The sequence below is a fragment of the Oncorhynchus nerka genome, linkage group LG28 (assembly GCF_034236695.1).
Source record: "Oncorhynchus nerka isolate Pitt River linkage group LG28, Oner_Uvic_2.0, whole genome shotgun sequence".
Classification (NCBI taxonomy): Eukaryota; Metazoa; Chordata; class Actinopteri; order Salmoniformes; family Salmonidae; genus Oncorhynchus; species Oncorhynchus nerka.
The window spans coordinates 40,133,193-40,152,688 of NC_088423.1; the positions used below are offsets into that span (position 1 = coordinate 40,133,193).

The 19,496-nt window shown below is 40.6% G+C and overlaps 2 protein-coding genes and 1 long non-coding RNA gene across 7 annotated transcripts in view; 1 reads left to right on the plus strand and 2 right to left on the minus strand.

Moving 5' to 3' along the window:
- Window positions 1-18,114, minus strand: part of LOC115113224 (protocadherin-15-like) — a 186,219-nt gene extending 168,105 nt beyond the window's left edge. Inside the window, exons 1-5 of the mRNA XM_065012551.1 lie at window positions 18,000-18,114; window positions 17,083-17,232; window positions 15,616-15,809; window positions 8,326-8,458; window positions 3,510-3,589 (exon numbers count right to left, since the gene is read on the minus strand). Of these exons, the coding sequence (XP_064868623.1) occupies window positions 3,510-3,589; window positions 8,326-8,458; window positions 15,616-15,809; window positions 17,083-17,232; window positions 18,000-18,059 (617 nt within the window). The 5' untranslated portion in view covers window positions 18,060-18,114. The remainder of the gene's footprint in view (window positions 1-3,509; window positions 3,590-8,325; window positions 8,459-15,615; window positions 15,810-17,082; window positions 17,233-17,999) is intronic.
- LOC135565564 (uncharacterized) lies at window positions 9,943-13,827 on the minus strand. 5 transcript variants are annotated; one of them, XR_010461686.1, is made up of 5 exons: window positions 13,034-13,808; window positions 12,209-12,344; window positions 12,024-12,064; window positions 11,690-11,872; window positions 9,943-11,328 (listed from the first exon to the last, which is right to left on the minus strand). It is a non-coding gene; the product is annotated as an uncharacterized LOC135565564 (long non-coding RNA). The 5 variants fall into 5 exon arrangements; XR_010461685.1 differs by having other exon boundaries at window positions 11,690-12,344; window positions 13,034-13,146; window positions 13,278-13,827; XR_010461684.1 differs by having other exon boundaries at window positions 11,690-12,064; window positions 13,034-13,809.
- On the plus strand, window positions 11,143-12,207 carry LOC135565563 (piggyBac transposable element-derived protein 4-like). The gene is made up of 2 exons (XM_065012796.1): window positions 11,143-11,524; window positions 11,673-12,207. The coding sequence occupies exons 1-2, from the start codon at window positions 11,143-11,145 to the stop codon at window positions 11,990-11,992; spliced, it is 702 nt and encodes a 233-aa protein (XP_064868868.1). The 3' UTR covers window positions 11,993-12,207.
- Window positions 18,115-19,496: the final 1,382 nt, after the last annotated feature.

Here is a 19,496-nt window from a genome sequence, read left to right on the forward strand (position 1 = left end):
TGAGATCAATATCCTTCCAGGACACCCCGGCCAGGTCGATTAGAAAGGCCTGCTCGCTGAAGTGTTTCAGGGAGCGTTTTACAGTGATGAGTGGAGGTCGTTTGACCGCTGACCCATTACGGATGCAGGCAATGAGGCAGTGATCGCTGAGATCTTGGTTGAAGACAGCAGAGGTGTATTTAGAGGGGAAGTTGGTTAGGATGATATCTATGAGGGTGCCCGTGTTTAAGGCTTTGGGGGTACCTGGTAGGTTCATTGATAATTTGTGTGAGATTGAGGGCATCAAGTTTAGATTGTAGGATGGCTGGGGTGTTAAGCATGTTCCAGTTTAGGTCGCCTAGCAGCACGAGCTCTGAAGATAGATGGGGGCAATCAGTTCACATATGGTGTCCAGAGCACAGCTGGGGGCAGAGGGTGGTCTATAGCAGGCGGCAACGGTGAGAGACTTGTTTTTAGAGAGGTGGATTTTTAAAAGTAGAAGTTCAAATTGTTTGGGTACAGACCTGGATAGTAGGACAGAACTCTGCAGGCTATCTTTGCAGTAGATTGAAACACCGCCCCCTTTGGCAGTTCTATCTTGTCTGAAAATGTTGTAGTTTGGAATTAAAATTTCTGAATTTTTGGTGGTCTTCCTAAGCCAGGATTCAGACACAGCTAGAACATCCGGGTTGGCAGAGTGTGCTAAAGCAGTGAAAAGAACAAACTTAGGGAGGAGGCTTCTAATGTTAACATGCATGAAACCAAGGCTATTACGGTTACAGAAGTCATCAAAAGAGAGCGCCTGGGGAATAGGAGTGGAGCTAGGCACTGCAGGGCCTGGATTCACCTCTACATCGCCAGAGGAACATAGGAGGAGAATAATAAGGGTACGGCTAAAAGCAATAAGAATTGGTCGTCTAGAACGTCTGGAACAGAGAGTAAAAGGAGGTTTCTGGGGGCGATAAAATAGCATCAAGGTATAATGTACAGACAAAGGTATGGTAGGATGTGAATACAGTGGAGGTAAACCTAGGTATTGAGTGATGAAGAGAGATATATTGTCTCTAGAAACATCATTGAAACCAGGAGATGTCATTGCATGTGTGGGTGGTGGAACTAATAAGTTGGATAAGGTATAGTGAGCAGGACTAGAGGCTCTACAGTGAAATAAGCCAATAAACACTAACCAGAACAGCAATGGACAAGACATATTGACATTAAGGAGAGGCATCCTTAGTCGAGTGATCAAAAGGGTCCAGGGAGTGGAGAGGTTGGTTTGGGGGTCACGGCGATTTAGACAGCTAGCCAGGACATCGGTAGCAAGCTAGCATAGGATGGAGGTCTGTTGTTAGCCACCTCTTGCGTTCCGTCAGTAGATTAGTGGAGTTCCGTGTAGTAGAGGGGATTAGTCCAAATCACACAACAACAAAAAATAAAAACAATAGATATAGTTATAGAGGCCCAAGAAGAAACATAATAATAATAAAAATAAATAAATTGTCCGATTGTCTATTCTGAGAGCAGCCGGTAAGACAGCTAACGGTTAGCAGGCCGCAGATGGGCATTCAGGTAACGTCGCGACGGAGGAGCCAGCCGGATCTCCTTCGGGTAGATAACGTCGGCAGTCCAGTTGTGAAGGCCCGGTGGGGCTCCGCGTAGGCAGTAAAACGGGTCCGGATAGGTGACTGCAGCCCAGGAGTGATTGACGGAGCTCAGGAGTGATTGACGGAGCTGGCTAGCTCCGAGTAATTGATGTTTGCTCCGGAATCGACGAAAGCAGATAGACACACGGATAGCAGCCAGCTAGCTGTGAGATCCGGGAGTGAATGTCCAGAGAGCAGTTGAAATCCAGGGACATGGAGAGAAAAATCGGTCCGGTATGTTCCGTTCCGAGCCGCGCTGCGCCGTACAAAACTGGCGATAGATTTTCGAGTTAAAGGATAGCTGATGACCACAAACCGTGGTTAGCTGAATACTAACGAGTTGCCAGTAAAGAAGCTAACTAGCTTCTGATTAGCTCCTGGCTAGCTTCTGGCTAGCTTCTTGGAGTTTCTGGCTAGCTTCTGGCTAGCTTCTTGGAGGATTGCAGATTTGAGGTAAATAATACGTATTTATACATATCAATTGGTGAGGCAGGTTGCAGGAGAGTGTATTGAAGATGAGTTGATGGAAAATAAAAATAAAATGTATGTGAAAAAAGTTGTAAATATATATATATATACACGACACGACAAGATGAGGACAAAAGACGTCTGAACTGCTATGCCATCTCGGGCAAAGTTAGATAGCAAATGTTCCTTTTTTCCAAAAATATTATTTTTGTAGGCGAAATAGCTCCGTTTGTTCTTCACGTTTGGCTGAGAAATGCCGTCCCTACAACGCCAAACTTTTTTCCAAATTAGCTCCATAATATCAACAGAAACATGGCAAACGTTGTTTAGAATCAATCCTCAAGGTGTTTTTCACATATCTATTTGATAATATATCCGTCGGGACAATTGGTTTCTCATAAGAAGCGATTGGAAAAATCGCTACTTGTGTACTTTACGCAATATTTTCTGCGGGAGCCATCATGTGACCACTTGCTAAATGTGGTCCCTTACGGCTATTCTTCAACATAAATGTGTAAAAAGACAAATCACAATGCTCTAGACACCTTGGGGAATATGTAGAAAACGTAAGCTCATCCGTAGCTCATTCACAGCCATATAAGGAGTCATTGGCATGAGGCGGTTTCAAAAAATGCAGCACTTCCTGATTGGATTTTTATCTGGGTTTCGCCTGTAACATCAGTTCTGTTGCACTCACAGACAATATCTTTGCAGTTTTGGAAATGTCAGAGTCTTTTCTATCCAAAGCTGTCAATTATATGCATAGTTGAGCATCTTTTCGAGACAAAATATCTTGTTTAAAACGGGAACGTTTTTTATCCAAAAATGAAAATACTGCCCCTAGAGTCGCAAGAGTGTTTTCTATCCAAATCTACCAGTTATGTGTTATATGCATTTCATATCTTCTGGGCCCGAGTAGCAGGCCGTTTAATTTGGGCATGCTTTTCATCCAAAATTCCGAATGCTCCCCACTACCCTAGATAGGTTAACAAGATTTTATCTTTCATTAGCTGTATTGTACTTGTTAATGTGTGAAAGTTATCATATCTTTAAAAAATATTTTTGAATTTCCCGCGCTGACTTTTCAGCGGAATGTTGGGCCCTAACCCACAACATAATCAATAGGCTTTCACTTCCTGGATAGATTTTCCTTGGGTTTTCGCCTGCCAAATCAGTTATGTTATAACCACAGACATTATTGTAACAGTTTTAGAAACTTCAGAGTGTTTTCTATCTAATAGTTCCATGCATATGCATATCTTAATTTCTGGGCCTGAGTAACAGGCAATTTACTTTGGGCACGTTTGTCATCCAAACTTCAAAATACTGCCCCCTACCCAAGAGAGGTTAACAAAATGTGCACAGTCGTTACTCATACTAACCACTTTCATAATTCTCATTATCATCCATCCATCTTACGTTTTAGAGAGGTTGAAGACTTGCTGAATATCCCCACTCAAAATCTGGTACGTGATTGAGTCATTTTCTCTGTCTGTGGCCTATGAAAAACAACAAGAACAAAGGATAGAAATCAATTAATCTATTAAATCAAATCTGATAATCCATACAGGCTGGTTTAGTAATTGTTGTTTGCTAAACTCATGACCCAAACACTTCCATCATCTTTGCTTGAGTAATCACACTGCCCTCTCCTGACCTCCAGCGATCTAGTTGTGTGACCTTTGACCCCTGTTGTGTGTAGGGCTGTTGTGGTGAACGTATTACCGTCACAAGTCATGAAACCAGTCAAATTCCACATGACTGTTAACTTCTTGACGCTACCCATCCCTGTCGCGGGATCATTTTAGTCAGCAACCGCTGAATAACATAGCGCCACAGACAAATAATATTATAAAAATATATTCATATTCATGAAATCACAAGTGCAATATTGCAAAACACAGTTTAGCCTTCTGTTAAACCACCTGTCGTCTCAGATTTTGAAATTATGCTTTACGGCGAAAGCAATCCAAGCATTTGTGTAAGTTTATTGATAGCCTAGCATAGCACTATGTACACTTAATATCAGGAAGCTTGGTCACGAAAATCAGAAAAGCAATCAAATTACCCGTTTACCTTTGATGATCTTCGGATGTTTTCACTCACGAGACTCCCAGTTACACAACAAATGTTCCTTTTGTTACATAAAGATTATTTTTATACCCAAAATACCTCCGTTTGTTTGCCACGTTATGTTCAGAAATCCACAGGAAAGAGCGGTCACGACAACGCAGACGGAAATTCCAAATAGTCTCTATAATGTCCACAGAAACCTGTCAAACGTTTTTTATAATCATTCCTCAGGTTGTTTTTAAAATATATATTAGATAATATATCAACCGCGTCTGTAGGTTTTTCAATAACACCGGGTGGAACAATGGCCGCTTTACTCTGTAGCGCAAAACTCACTCTGAGATCCTCCAACGATCCACTTACGCAATGTGATATTTCACGCTAATTTTTCTAAATAAAAGCCTGAAACTATGTCTAAAGACGTTAGGGAATCCATAGAAAAATCTGGTTGATATCCCTTTAAATGGAGGATAGGCATGCATAAGAACAGAAGGGTTTCAAAATAAGAGGCACTTCCTGATTGGATTTTCCATCAGGGTTCCGCTTGCAATATCAGTTCTGTTATACTCACAGACAATATTTTGACAGTTTTGGAAACTTTAGAGTGTTTTCTATCCTAATCTGTCAATGATATGCATATTCTATCACCTGGTCCTGAGAAATAGGCCGTTTACATTGGAAACATTATTTTTCCAAACATAAAAAATAGTGCCCCCTAGCTTCAAGAGCTTAAGTGATGGTAATTAGGTTTATCCAAGTTCTGATGCTGCTGCTGGTCATTAGTAGCTTACCAAACTTGCTAACTGCCTGGTACTTAGCACTCTATTGTCCCTATAATCACTCTGACATCAATGCAAATGTATTCTAAAATCTAATCAAGCCCTTCAAGAGAGCCCATGAGCATTTCTATAGGCTATGCAATTGTGGGAGAAAACAGAGTGATGACCGCTAATAAAAGACGAGCCCATCAGCTTTCTATAGGCTAGTCCTACTATATTTATTTCGCAACTTTCCTACTAGTAAGCACATTGCTTATAGTTACAACAGTAGTATAGCCTACCTGGCTGGCATGAAAATAAACAACTGGGAAAAGCGTCCCCCATTCGCGATTTAAGTGCATAGATGACATGTATTTTCTCCCGCTGACCCTTTTTCGATACAGGTGCATGATAATCGTCCATTCTAACTCAAAACAAATGTCACACATATATAATTTAGTATATGTAAAGACATTATTAAAACTTGTTATGGAAGCGCTTCCCCAGTGGGAATCGAATTTTCTGAAATTTCAAGTGCACCACGCATAGTTTATGATAAAAATCTAAATTTCATAAAAATTGACATCCAATATACCAAATTAAAGCTACACTCGTTGTGAATCTATCCACCAAGTCAGATTTGTAAAATGCTTTTCGGGGAAAGCATGAGACGCTATTATCTGTACCATGCAGCCTCACATACTGCAACGTCACAAAAACGACAGATTTTTCGTTAGCGCTCGCAAACGAAAAGGCTGAAATAAAATATAAAACATTCCTTACCTTTGACGAGCTTCATTCTTGGCACTCCTAGATGTCCCATAAACATCATTTAGGGTCTTTTTTCGATTAAATCGGTCCATATATAGCCTAGATATCGAGCTAGGAATACCTTGGAATTGGAGGAAAAAATTAGTATTTCATAACGTAACGTCATTTTTTAAAATGCCAAAAGTCGACGATAAACTTTCACAAAACACTTCGAAATACTTTTGTAATGCAACTTTAGGTATTAGTACACGTTAATAAGCGATAAAATACCTCAGGAGGCGGTGTGAAATCGTTAGCTTGTCCGTGGAGAAAAATATGTTTGGAAATGGTCTCCCCAAAATCTGGGCGGTGCCAGTAGGAAAGTAGTTCCCTTGTTTGGGTTAGACCAAGAATCAATTGCGAAACTAATGACGTAACTCTAGACAGCATGGGGAAGCTGTAGCCAATGAGAACTCGGCGCTATTTAATTCTGTTCTCTGTAAACAATTGCCTGCAGGCGCGGAATAATATATTTTTACATTTTCAGTGAACAGATTTTCATGCACTATTCGACGGAAACGCACGTTCTGTAAATTGCACAGGCGTGATTTAAACAGTTTTGGAAAGGTCTGACTGTTTCCTAGCCACACACACTAACCAAATGAACGTACTGTTGCGCGATTTTTTTTTAAAGACTGCGAAAATTCGCATGCTCCATAACAAGTTTTAAATCAAGAACAGTTTCAAGTTTGAGGAAGGTAATTTCCACCATGAAAATGCACCTTTATAATGAAAGCAATACATGCATAACTGCATTTGTCGTCACTTTTGATCATGGTGTTTTCCCGCTAATGGAACATTCACCGTTATAGCCTACTATCATGTGTGCATCGCTGCGCTTATACTGTGAATAAATAGCCTAATAGTTTATCAAATATGTAAGTTATATGTTCTGATCTGTTGAGTCAGCCACATTGCATTATTTTTTTATTTTTTTTATGCTAGTGGTTGTATTAATTTGGGATCTATTGCATCCCACAACTGTCCCAGACTATGTTTGGAATATTTATTTCTCGCACAGAATAGAATAGGTTGAATTTTGTATTATGGGGGATAGTAGATTGACATAGGCTAATGCTTTTGCTGTTTGTTAGGCCTACTCATCTTGTTAGCTGACAAAAAGTAAATGTGGACAGTTCTTCCAATATCTTCAATATGCACCTCGGAATTGGATAAGGACACACGCAGTTGCGTCCCCGATGTATCTGTTTTCACTTGTAGCCTGTCAGAAAGACCCGATCGATCACCTGACGGAGAGCCATGTGAGGTAAAGTCGCTTCGGATTGTACAGCACACTCAGGGAGAAGAGCACAACACAGCACTTCAGGAATCAAAAGGTATGGATTTGTTTCATGGTGCATTAAGGCCACAATGGGGATGTCGTTGTGAAATTTGAGGCATTATCAAGTGCTTGTCAAATTGCGAATGAGAGACTATTGGAGTATATACAAGCCTGCGCAAAAAGACTAAGCAGAGCTCATGACGTTGTATTGATTAATGTGACGACTGCTTTTCATCAAATGATTAACTGTTTATAATTACATGATTCAATTAATCAGGTAATTATTAACTCAGCAACCTGGTGCACCATGGGAAAATGTGTTTTTATTGAGTTTCCATTTCCCAATTTACCTCAAAGAATATCAGAATATTTATTTTACAACAGTTCCTAATTAATCCATTTCCTCTACAGTCTCATCCTGAATGTCGCATAATCCGGGAATCTGCACAAATCCGAGTCCCACTGAATGAGTCCGTACCTCACCACTTGAGTTGATTATTTATTTACGAACAAGCTAAAATGATAATATAAGATACACATACACAAATACACAGTCTAAGCTATTGATTAGAAGTTAGTACAATGAAACAGGTCCCTAGCGGGCCAACACAATATGACACGTGTTACACAAAATGAGGATTTAAAAAGTAGAGAAAGACATAGTGCACGAGAGAAAAGCACACTTGGATACATTTGTAAACTATAATTAGTTTAGCCTTAACACCTTGCCCCGGACTGCCATTCTTATGGGTCAGAATATAATGATTTAATTACTTGTCGAAGGTCTATGATGGGGTGTCTCTTTGAGGACTGGGTTCGCCTTCTCCTCTGATGGCACTTCTTTGGTTTCTTTAGTTACCGGGTGTATAACTCTGGTCCACACAATGTCAGTGTCCTTTCTCTTAGTGTTGTTAGTCTTGTTAGTCTGTTTCCTCACCCTTGTTCTGAAAGGGGGTCTTCTGAGTACGGTCAGCCGTGTAGCTTAGGGCTCCAGCATAGGAATGAAACCTATGTAGACACACAAGTCCTTGGAGAGTGGTAACCGGGTGGTCCTGCTTGAAATCACCCTCTTAGACACAGCTACTCATCTGTAGCATAGAGTGTTAAAAGGTTCCTTTGTCTACTTCAACCTCGTGTTGCGTGTAGGGGTTGTGACTAACTCGAACCTTGGCTGCAGCGTGTGGTCACCTAGTCTGATATGTAAATTAAATACGTTCTCGGTGCGTCACTAGTTACGAGGCAAGGTCTGGATGGAGTATGCTATTCTGACACAATTTTGTGACCGCCACAGCCCTAGTTGTGTGTCTCTCACCTGTAGGTTGAGCAGGATAGCTCCTATCCTCATGGCCTCGCTGACCTCTAGGTCATAGGTGAAGAGGGGGAAGCGTGGGGGGCTCTGATTGTTGGGGGGCAGCACCTTGATGTACACAGTGGTGATAGAACTCCTGTATGGTTTGAGAACAATATGAGAGGGGAAGGAAAGGTTATATTTACAATATACAATAGATATGCAAACAATACAACATTCTTTGCACAGTTGCATTCACATACAGTAATAGTACAGTGGTGGTTCATCAGGGTGTTGGAAGTTGTCATGAGTCTCCTGGCTTCCCACAAGGACAACATGCTTAAAGAGGCTCAAAGAAGATAGGTGGATAAGTCAAATGGCAGTCTGCATGTGAAGAGTTTCGTTCCAAAACATTATATCCACCAATGTATCACATTTGTGTTTTTTCAACAGAAATTATTGCTTATGGTACCTTCATATGTGTGTAAATTATTACTGTTTTTAGATGTGGTTTAAAAAACGAGTTTTGTTGCAAAACGCAATATATCGATTGTTTAGCTGGAATGGAATGTTTGTGTCCTGTATATTTGACTGTGATATGTGGTTGTCACAACTTGCGATCTTAAGATGAATGGACTAAATGTAAGTCTCTCTGGGTAAGAACACCTGTTAAATGACTAAAATCTAAATATTTTACATACAGATCTCATATTAATACACTGATTAACCCTTTCACACGTACCATCACACGGGTGTGATCGTTCTACAGTGGTCCCTGAAGCGTACGATCACACCCGTGTGTTTAGAACACTCGTTTAGAATGTTCCTTTAGAACGGCAGTTTCGGAATGACGCAACAATCAGCGTTTGAGCTGGCCACACTTTTTTCAGAAACTATTTACACAAACACAGTCCTTACAAAGTTATGTCCAGAATGTCAGCAGTTTATTTTTGGATGCATTGTTCAGATATTCACAGAAGTAAATATAGCATAAAACAATCATCCTAACCGGAAAAATGTAGGCTACATTTGTCCTAGCGCTGACGAAAGATTGACCCAACACAAGCAGTCATATTTTCTAACTCTCGGCTGACGTAAACTACAATATGAATGAGCTAATAGCAATTACTATATATAATTAATCACATCACGGGTGAGCTCACCATTGATCGAAATAACTAGGTAAAACACTTCATAGAAATCGAAAGTAATCCGACGATTAGTTTCAGCGTGCAGCCATGCATTTTTTCCTCACAGAAACCGAAGATAATAAGAGAAGACGAGATGAGTTTGGTCTGTTTGTAGTATGCATGTTGAAGGGGTGTGTCATCTACCGTCGTTCACATCCCACCATTAACAATCCGGAAGTCCTCAAAAATTTGTGAACTCTTACTCACCTCATTTTGTTGTAACATCTTTGGTCAAACAGACGTGAATCCCAGAATGCATTGTATGTCAACAAACATGGCTACACAGCTGGAATTAGCTTAGCTCATCATAATCAGTACAACCTTCAAAAAGTATTTTACACACAATATGTGCCCATTACAATCTGTGCAAGAATCGGAATGCATGAGTTGTCACCTAGAATTGAAAACACGTGAATAAAATCGTAAATACACAAATAATTACCACACAAAACATTTTCTGATAGTGATTTATTGATACAAGTGGCGCGTGCCGGCAGTCAACCACGTAACCTCCCACTCTGCGCCATTCAGTGTTGTTGTTTATGTATGTAGCTAGTGAGCTAAACTGTAGCATTTAACAATGTCTTTCAAAAGGAGACAACTCACAAATGTGGAAATTCTGGAGATTTTTTAAATTCTGACAATGAGTCTGAGTATGAAAGTCAGGAATCAGATTCTGACAGTGACAGTGAGGAGCTGCCCCTCAACCTTGTAGCCATTGAGAACCCTGAATCTAAATTTCCCTTGTCAACTGAGGAAGTACCAGGTCCCTTTGAAGATGCTGGTGGTGATGGAGGCAGGCCGACAGTGGATGAAGTACAGGAGTTCTGTGGTAGCTGGAAGGCCACCAGTCATTTCACCCCACCTGGCCCTGCTGTCTGCTTTGACGAGTCCCAGTCTGGAGTGCAACGCCCCTTGCCATTTCCAACTGAGGCAGAGTGCTTCAAGTTGTTTCTCACAGAGGAGCTGGTGGGAGAGATAGTTGAGGAGACCAATCGCTATGCCTTAGAGCTACAGGAGAAGAGAGAGCCAGGAGTGAGGGGGAAACTCGCTAAATGGGTGACAACCACAATTAGTGAAATGTATACCTTCCTGGTGACAGTCCTTCTCATGGGAATAGTAAAGAAGAACTCCCTAAGAGAATACTGGAGCACAGATCCTATGTTTGCAACTCCCTTCTTTGCCTCCCTCTTTTCCCAAGATCGCTTCCTAGTTCTTCTGCGATGCCTGCATTTTGTCAACAATGCTACTGCCATCCTAAGTGACCCGTTATACAAAATAAGAAATGTTCTTATCAGCCTGACATCAGCATTTGGTCGGTCTTTGTGCCATACAAGGACCTATGCATTGATGAGTCCCTGATGTTATGGAAAGGTAGGCTGGCGTTCCGTCAATATATTCCCTCCAAAAGGCACAGGTTTGGAGTCAAGTTCTTTGTCATGTGCGACGTGAAGACAGGATTTGTCCAGGATATTATAGTTTACACAGGGTCCACCACTGACATCAAACATTATGATGGGCTTGGGGTGTCAGGGTCCGTGGTGATGACCATGCTGGCTCCTCATCTCGGCAAGGGACACACTTTGTACGTGGACAATTGGTACAGCAGTCCCACACTCTTCCAGCATCTGCTCTCCAACAGCACAGGGGCATGTGGCACAGTCAGGTCGAACAGGAAGGGGATGCCGGCATTCGGATGCAGGAAGATGCAGAGAGGGAGGTGGAGTTCCAAGAGAACGGTCAACAGCTGGCAGTAAAGTGGCATGACAAGCGAGACGTCCATGTCCTCTCCACTGTCCATACAGCAACCATGTCGGCCACAGGGAAGGTGGACCACCTGACCGGAGAGAGAAAGATCAAACCAGATTGTGTGCTTGATTATAACCTCAAAATGGGGGCCGTGGATAAGGCAGACATGATAAACAGCTTTGTGGAATGCACACGGAAAACGAACAAGTGGTATAAGAAGATATTTTTCCATCTGATCGACACTGCTGTCCTCAACGGCAGCATAGTTCACCGCCAACTAACAGGTGAGATGATTACTGAACAAGGTATTTTTGTAATTGGATGTACAGTTCACATACAAATCCATTATGCAATTATAGTGACAATATCTCACCCACCTCCCCACTGCCTCATCATCCTCTAACTTTCCTCATCCTCCCCACTCCCTCATAGGTAAAGTAATTACCTACCAAAAATACAGAGAGAACCTCATGAGAGAGCTGCTGGAGGAGCACCACACCCCTCGGCGCCCATCCACTGGGGGTCGTCCTGCTGTAGACAATCCCCTACGCCTCACTGCACGACATTTTCCCTGCAAAGTCCCTCAAACTGCTTCTCAAGGTAGTCGCACACGGAGGCATTGCAAAGTCTGCCTGTCTGGCGCCAGGAGAAGTAAGCAGAGGAAGATGACAAAATACATGTGTCTAGCTTGTGATACACCTCTATGTATTTCACCATGCTTTGAGGAGTATCACATACTCAAGCATTATTGAGCACATCTGCAGCAATAGGTGACTGACTGACCTGACATGTGACTTGACAGGTGACCAGCCATGATACTATGCCTTAGAGATGGGGTGGAAATGCAGTTGTTGTTCAGTCACTGCATGGATATTAAATATGGGTTACGCATATTCAGTTTTTTGTCCTCTAGTAAAACAAGTTGTTGAAATAACTACCAGTACTGCAATAAAATAGATGAATATTACATATTGGCATGCGTTTTCTTGCTGTGTTTTCATCCAGTACAACTGTTAAGGAGTGTACGTTAGCATACAAAAGCTGTCCTCATTCTTATGCTCCAAAGATGTCCAGCTTCAGTTATGATATTGGCAAATAATGTTTCTGAAAGTACAGAATAAAGAGGAATTATTCATTAGAATACAATATAAGGATATAGCAATAAAACAATACTACAAAGAAGTAACATAATAAACACTGCTATAAAAAAAATAGTTTATTGCATTGACAAAATCACAGATTTGAGTTATAACAGTAAGAAACTAACTTTTGAGCTCCACAAGGGGGCAAGGCAGGGCAGAACAGAGCTATGCTGAATAGACCAAATAAACAAACCATGGTCATATTTTTTATTTATTTAACTAGGCAAGTAATGTAAGAACAAATTATTATTTACAATGATGGCCTACACCGGCCAAACTCGGACAACGCTGGGCCAATTGTGCGCTGCACTATGGGACTCCCAATCACAGCCAGGTGTGATACAGCCTGGATTTGAACCAGGGTGTCTGTAGTGCCAGACCGCTGCGCCACTTGGGAGTCATAAGGCCAGGGTAGCTTCAAAATACAACACAAGCTAATAGTTTTCTGACGCAACTAGCATTGTTTTACAGAGCTAATAGAATAATGTAGCTAGGTAAGCATGATTGACAATAACACCATAAAGGTTATAAAATGTGTAACGTTACCTCACGTGTCCGCAGTTATAAAGAATATATTATGATCTACAGCTACAGCAGAAACGGCATACGGAAACTATTATTATAACTATTATAACGTAATAAGGCACTTACTTTGATGGAAACGCAGCCTGGATTTGAACCAGGGAGTCTGTAGTGACACCTCTAGTACTGATGTGCTGTGCCTTTGACCGCTGCACCACTTGAGAGTCATAAGGCCATGGTAGCTTCAAAATGCAACACAAGATAATACTTCTCTGACGCATTTAGCATTGTTTTACAGAGCTAATAGAAGAATGTGGCTACATAAGCACGATTGACTATAACATCATAAAGGTTATAAAATGAGTAACGTTACCTCACGTTTCCGCGGTGATAAAGAATATACACAAATATATTATGCTCTATACATACAGTACGCTACAATAGAAATGTGGAATAGAAAATGTGAACACGTGTGCAGATCCTGTTCTGACGGGAGATGAGCAAATGTCTGCAGACGTGAACTGCACAAACAATTGGGAAGTGCTTGGGGAATTTTGTCCCTGTCAGAAATGTCCCAAAAATGTAATTATCCGCAAAAGTAAAAATGACTATTTTTATGTGAATGAATGAGGAGGCGGAACACACCTAAATTCAAACTGTTTTTAGAAAATAAAAACTTGTTTGAAAATCATTTTAAATTGAAGTTAAAACAACTTATAAATATAAACAGGCTGCGTGCTTTAGTTTGAGGGCAGCGCGGATAAAATGTACTGTTACGTATCAATCACATTCTGGAATGGAGAGAACATTCTAACATCACGTGCATAAAAAAACTCACGCTGGGGCGACCGTTAGAGATATTTGGAACTCACGCATGAAAGGGTTAATAAAACTATATCTATCAGGTGATAGATTTCAAACAAATACACTTCTGTCATTTAACAACCCTTGCAATGATTAGGTGGAGAAAAAAACAATGTTTTTCATAAGTTCTTTAACCTTTTACTGCAGTGGGCTAAATCAGCGGCACACAGAGTAATTATTAGTAGCCTTAAGTATACACCTCACAAACATGGCTATGCATACACCTCACAAAAATGGTTATGCCCTAATACAGACTATAATTTGCTGCTCACTTGCTTCTTGCCAAGAGGAATATGAAGCAACTATTAGAGGAACTACATCAAACCACTCACACCATTATTAACAATAGTTGCTTTGTGCTTTGCAAAAGTATTCATCCCTCTTGAGGTTTTTCCTATTTTGTTGCATTACAACCTGTCATTTAAATTGATTTTAATTTAGATGGACATACACAAAATAGTTTAAATTGGTGAAGTGAAATTGAAAAAAAAACTTGTTTAACCTGTTGCTCCTACCCTCTACTTTTTTGAACATTTTGTTAAAAATCGCGCAACATTTCAGCGCCCTGCTACTCATGCCAGGAATATAGTACGTTCATATGGTTAGAATGTGTGGATAGGAAACCCTCGGACGTTTTTAAAACTGGTTAAATCACGACTGTGGCTATTACATAACGTGCGTTACATCGGAAAGCGCAGGAAAACCTGATCACAGAAAATGGAAATAAATATCCTTGCGCCACTTCCAGCATATGTTAACAGTGAGCCGAATTAGATAAGACCGAGCATTCAACTCCCACAGCATCCCCATGTTGTCTAGAGTCTTGTGAATTGAATCATCTTTGATTCTTGGTTGAACCGAAAGAGGGGCACCACTTACCTCCGGTCTCCGCCCAGATCATTCCGGAAGAGCTCTCTCCTGAAATTTTTTCCAAGACGACAGCTAATGATATATACATCGCCTACGGATGATTTTTATCGCTTATTAACGTTTACTAATACCTAAAGTAGCATTACAAACGTATTTCGAAGTGTTTTGTGAAAGTTTATCGTCTACTTTTTGAATTTAAAAAAATGACGTTACGTTGTGAAATCGCTGTTTTTTTCGTTTATCACAGTCTACATATAACGATATCTTGGCTTTATATGGCCCGATTTAATCGAAATAAAGACCCAATAGTGCTTATGGGACATCTAGGAGTGCCAACAAAGAAGATGGTGAAAGGTAATGACTGTTTTCTATTTTATTGTGCGGTTTGTGTAACGCCGAAATGCTAATTATTTTGTTTACGTCCCCTGCTGTGCTTTTCTGTTGTAGTGTATTGGTGCATGCTATCAGATAATAGCTTCTCATGCTGTCGCCGAAAAGCATTTTAAAAATCTGACTTGTTGCCTGGATTCACAACGAGTGTAGCTTTAATTTGATACCCTGCATGTGTATTTTAATGAACTTTTGAGTTTGAACTAATACTATTAGCATTTAGCGTAGCGCATTTGCATTTCCAGAGCTCTAGTTGGGATGCAAGCGTCCCAAGTAGAGGCAAGAGGTTAATGAGAATGACAGATCTATAAATTAGATTTATATGTGAATTTGTTTGGATCCCCCAAAAAGCTACATATTGCAACTTTAACTGAATAAGTATGAAAAATGAAAAACTGAGTAAGAAACTGAGGTCATAATCAAGATTTTACCTCCAACATAACCTAAAACATGCATGGATATTAATGAGGATATCCAAGGGATACAGTCCTTTTAATAAACACATTCATAAATTAAAGGTGTGATTGAGAAAATTAAAGGCTGAATGAACAAATAGATGAAAAGATGAATGGATTAAATTACTGTACCTTCTCTGGATATCTGGTGCATTGTCGGCAGCCTTCACTGTGAGGGCATAAGAATGACCCATGCTAAGAGCTGTCCTGGGTGCTATGGTGATTTGTCCAGTGCGGTTATTGATGATGAAATCCCCTTGTGCTCCGGCAAGTATCTCATAGGTCACCAGACCATTTAACCCATCATCAGCATCCAATGCTTTTAGCTGAGAGAGAGAGAGAGAGAGAGAGAGAGAGAGAGAGAGAGAGAGAGAGAGAGAGAGAGAGAGAGAGAGAGAGAGAGAGAGAGAGAGAGAGAGAGAGAGAGAGAGAGAGAGAGAGATTGAGTCTTTGAAAGAGGAAGAATTCAGTGTTTCAGTGCATTTCGGCAGGGTGTGGAAGGCCCTAAAACATTCAAAGCCACCAACTATTCAAATTTACTGAACTGAGTTGAACATGCTTCTAGGTAGGGGAACAATAATGATTTGTGAGAGGGTCCCACCTGTCTTTTTAATGGTGGAGGAAACACAGACATCTATTTCAGTAAAATTATATTACCTTTTCAAATCATGACCTGCGTTTTGTGTAATGGGCAGTCATATGATTTGAGAGACATTTACCAGACGGTGCTCTTGTAAGCTGTGTGTAATGTTTACAGAAACAACTGACCTTTTGTAACTGCTACAGTAAACAACTTCTCCCTCCTAAAATATTGATGCAAATGTCGTGACCTTTATGAATGTATTAGTGAGAATGATTAATCTATTAAAGCCCCCATTCAATATTTTACTGTGTTTATTTCATGAAAATAAATATGAATATATTTTTTATAATTTATTTTCCTGAGCTTCCTTTTGTCAATGAAATGCTCAGTCTGCTCGTGTGGGCTTGTTGATACAAATGTAAATGTATTTAAATACAGTGCCTTTGGAAATTAGGTATTTCAAGGTATTTCAGTTTTTATTTTATTTTAATTTTATTTTTTATACATTTGCAAAAATGTATAAAATCCTTTTTTCACTCATTCATTACGGGGTGTTGTGTGTAGATTTCTGAGAACTTTTGTTTTATATCCATTTTAGAATAAGGCTGTAACGTAACAAAATGTGGAAGGGGTCAGAATACTTTCCGAATGGAATCTGTACACAGATTAGATATAGACCTTAGAACCATGCAGTGTTAGATCAAAAATTAAACAGCCACCCTTCCCTTCCAGCTAATTAATTTGGACACCCCACCATTTACAACTCACAGCACCCTTAGCCAGGCTTTAGTTTAACGTTAGCTCTATATTAGTTTAACGTTAGCTCTCCGGAAACTGGGCCCGAGAGAGAAAGAGGAGGGAGAGATAATGAGAGATACAGAGAGAGGAAGAGAGAGAGGGAAGGGAGAGAGAGAGACACCAAAAGAGAGAGAAAAATAAGGGAGACAGAAAGAAAGAAAGGAGAGAATGACAAAGAGAACGAGAGACAGGAAGATAGACAGAGATGTGCTAATTACCTGCAGTACTGTTTTTCCTGGCTGCATGTCAGTGAACACCTCGACGGTGTCAGAGACTTCGCCAAAGGTGGGCGTGTTGTCGTTGGCATCAATCACCAGGATGTTGATGGTCACCCGGGTGCTCTCCTGTATCCCATCTGATGCCATCATCTATACACAGGATAAAAGAGAGCAGTAAAAAAAACGTTTTTATTTGCTACTATTTACTCTGGTAGTTAAACTCAATCAAGTGCAACTTAAGTACTTTAAAGAAAATACTATTTGAACCCAGGTCTGATAATGACATCAGATGTACAGGTAACTGCCAAAATAAAGGAAACACCAAGTGGGAGGCTAAAGTGGGAGGTTAAATCAGGGCCACACAGAGTAATTCTTGGTGGTCTTAAACAAATACACCTCACACATCTGTACCATGTCAGATATAGAGTTGAAATGTATTCAATTTTGAGTTTGCATCCTAATATTACACTTTATATACATCACAGAAGACTGAAAAATAACAGAGCTGTTTGACAGAGAAACACCTTTTTTTCATTGTTCATATATATTTTGTAATTATTATAAAAAAAATATTAATAATATTCCACCCATGATGCCAAACGGGACGCTTCTGATCATTGACTGCAAGGGCTACACTGGAGGGAGATTCCTTTGAGGGACGTTGATTCTTGGGGAGGGCAATGGAGTGAAACACATCATCAGACACATGAGGGCAGTTTTAACTTCAATGACATGCTGCCTTTCAAAAGTACAGATCTTTCTAATGACAGTAGGGCAACGATCAAAGCCTCAACAGAGGCATAATAAACATGCTATTGATGAAACCCTTCAAAGGCAATATCTGCATATCATTACTACAGTGTATTATCACCGCAACAAGTCCATGTACACACACACGCACATGCACACGCACACACCATCACGTACGGGTGTACACTGGGACCTCTGGTTGCGAGATCCAAAAGTCCTAATTTCATCTCCAAAGGGTTCCAAAGGTTACTTGGTAATATGTGTGGATGAGGTTGGATCGAGATCTACCGTGAAGGTGTAGGTCATCTGCTTCTCTCTGTCCACGGGTTTGAGCAGTCTGAGGTGGCGGGTGATGCCGGTCGGGGTTATGTCAAAGGTGGTGCTCAAGTCGTCCAGAGTCACTGTCACCAGGGGGTCTTTGCTCTACAAAAAGTAAAGCCATCGGAGAGAAGAATGTTACCACGGTGACATGACTTTACTCAAGTCTGCAGCCATGCCACTGAGGAAAAACTATTAGAGACAAAACAAGTCAGCCTGCTGACAAAGACAACATACTGTAGTACTGAGAACACAGTACTGAGAAAAGGGGAAGGCTTTGAGGAAATTCTATGAAGAAATCCTATGACTCAATACCCTGCACTACAATTGTAAGTGTTTCATTGTGGCTCTGGCCACAAGCTACAGTATACAGTATGTGAAAGATTACAAAAAACCAAGGCGTTTCTCAGCATACTGTACTATATAGTAGAGCCATTTGAAAGTATAACGTTGTGTAGAATTGTTTATGTGAACGCTCATGTGCCTTAATATCAATCTTGTATGTGATCTGTAAATATGAATATAAAAGGGAGTGGGCCTTGGGAGTAATGTGGCCTACAAGTGAGGACCCATAGCTAGATAATAAAAACACTTCAATACTGTTTTATAACTTCCCAAACAAATCAACTTCATTTTCTGTTGGTACAAGGGAGTTTGAAGTAGGCTTGGGTTGTTAGGGTGATTCATGTCAGTCAATAAGGGCCTGCCTGTCAAATAAACATCCACGCTTCTTTGCCCATTGATCTGTTTTTAGAGCTGCAAAGTGCAGTGTTTTATTAATCTCACCCTGCTGAGAGAAAGAGAGAGAGAGAGAGCGAGGGGCAGGCAGGTTGTGGGGGAGCTTATTGTGTTAGGTGTCATCTGAGGAAATTATGAATACATTCTTTTCAACATCAACACAAAGATAAATGTCCTGGTGACAAAAACACAAACAGAGTTGAGCAAATTGTATCCTGGTGTGTGTATCCTGGTGTGTCTCAATGTTTGTTTTCGTCCATTTAAATGCTGTTGAGTTGCTTAGAAAACCCGTTCCTGTCAGCGCCTGTTTGAAATTGTGAGCGTTTCAGAATCACCACCTCAACATACACACACACGTTTGTTTTACTGTCCTTGTGGGGGACCAAACGATTGATTCCAATTCAAAATCCTATTTTCCCCTAACTGCTAACCTAACCCTTAACCTAACCCAAACCTGAACCCCTAACTCTGAACCTCCCCCTAACTCTTGACCTTAAACATAATCCCTAATCCGAATTCTAACCCTAAACCTAACCCCTAAGCCTAAAATAGCCTTTTTCCTTGTGGGGACTTGTGAAATGTTCCCACTTGTCCAAAATGTCCTTGTT

Excerpts from the sequence above, each read along its gene's own strand:
- LOC135565563 (XM_065012796.1), top strand. The coding sequence starts at position 11,143 with ATGTGGCACAGTCAGGTCGAACAGGAAGGGGATGCCGGCATTCGGATG. Across the intron at positions 11,525-11,672 it reads AGTTCACCGCCAACTAACAG|GTAAAGTAATTACCTACCAA; the intron begins GTGAGATGATTA and ends ACTCCCTCATAG.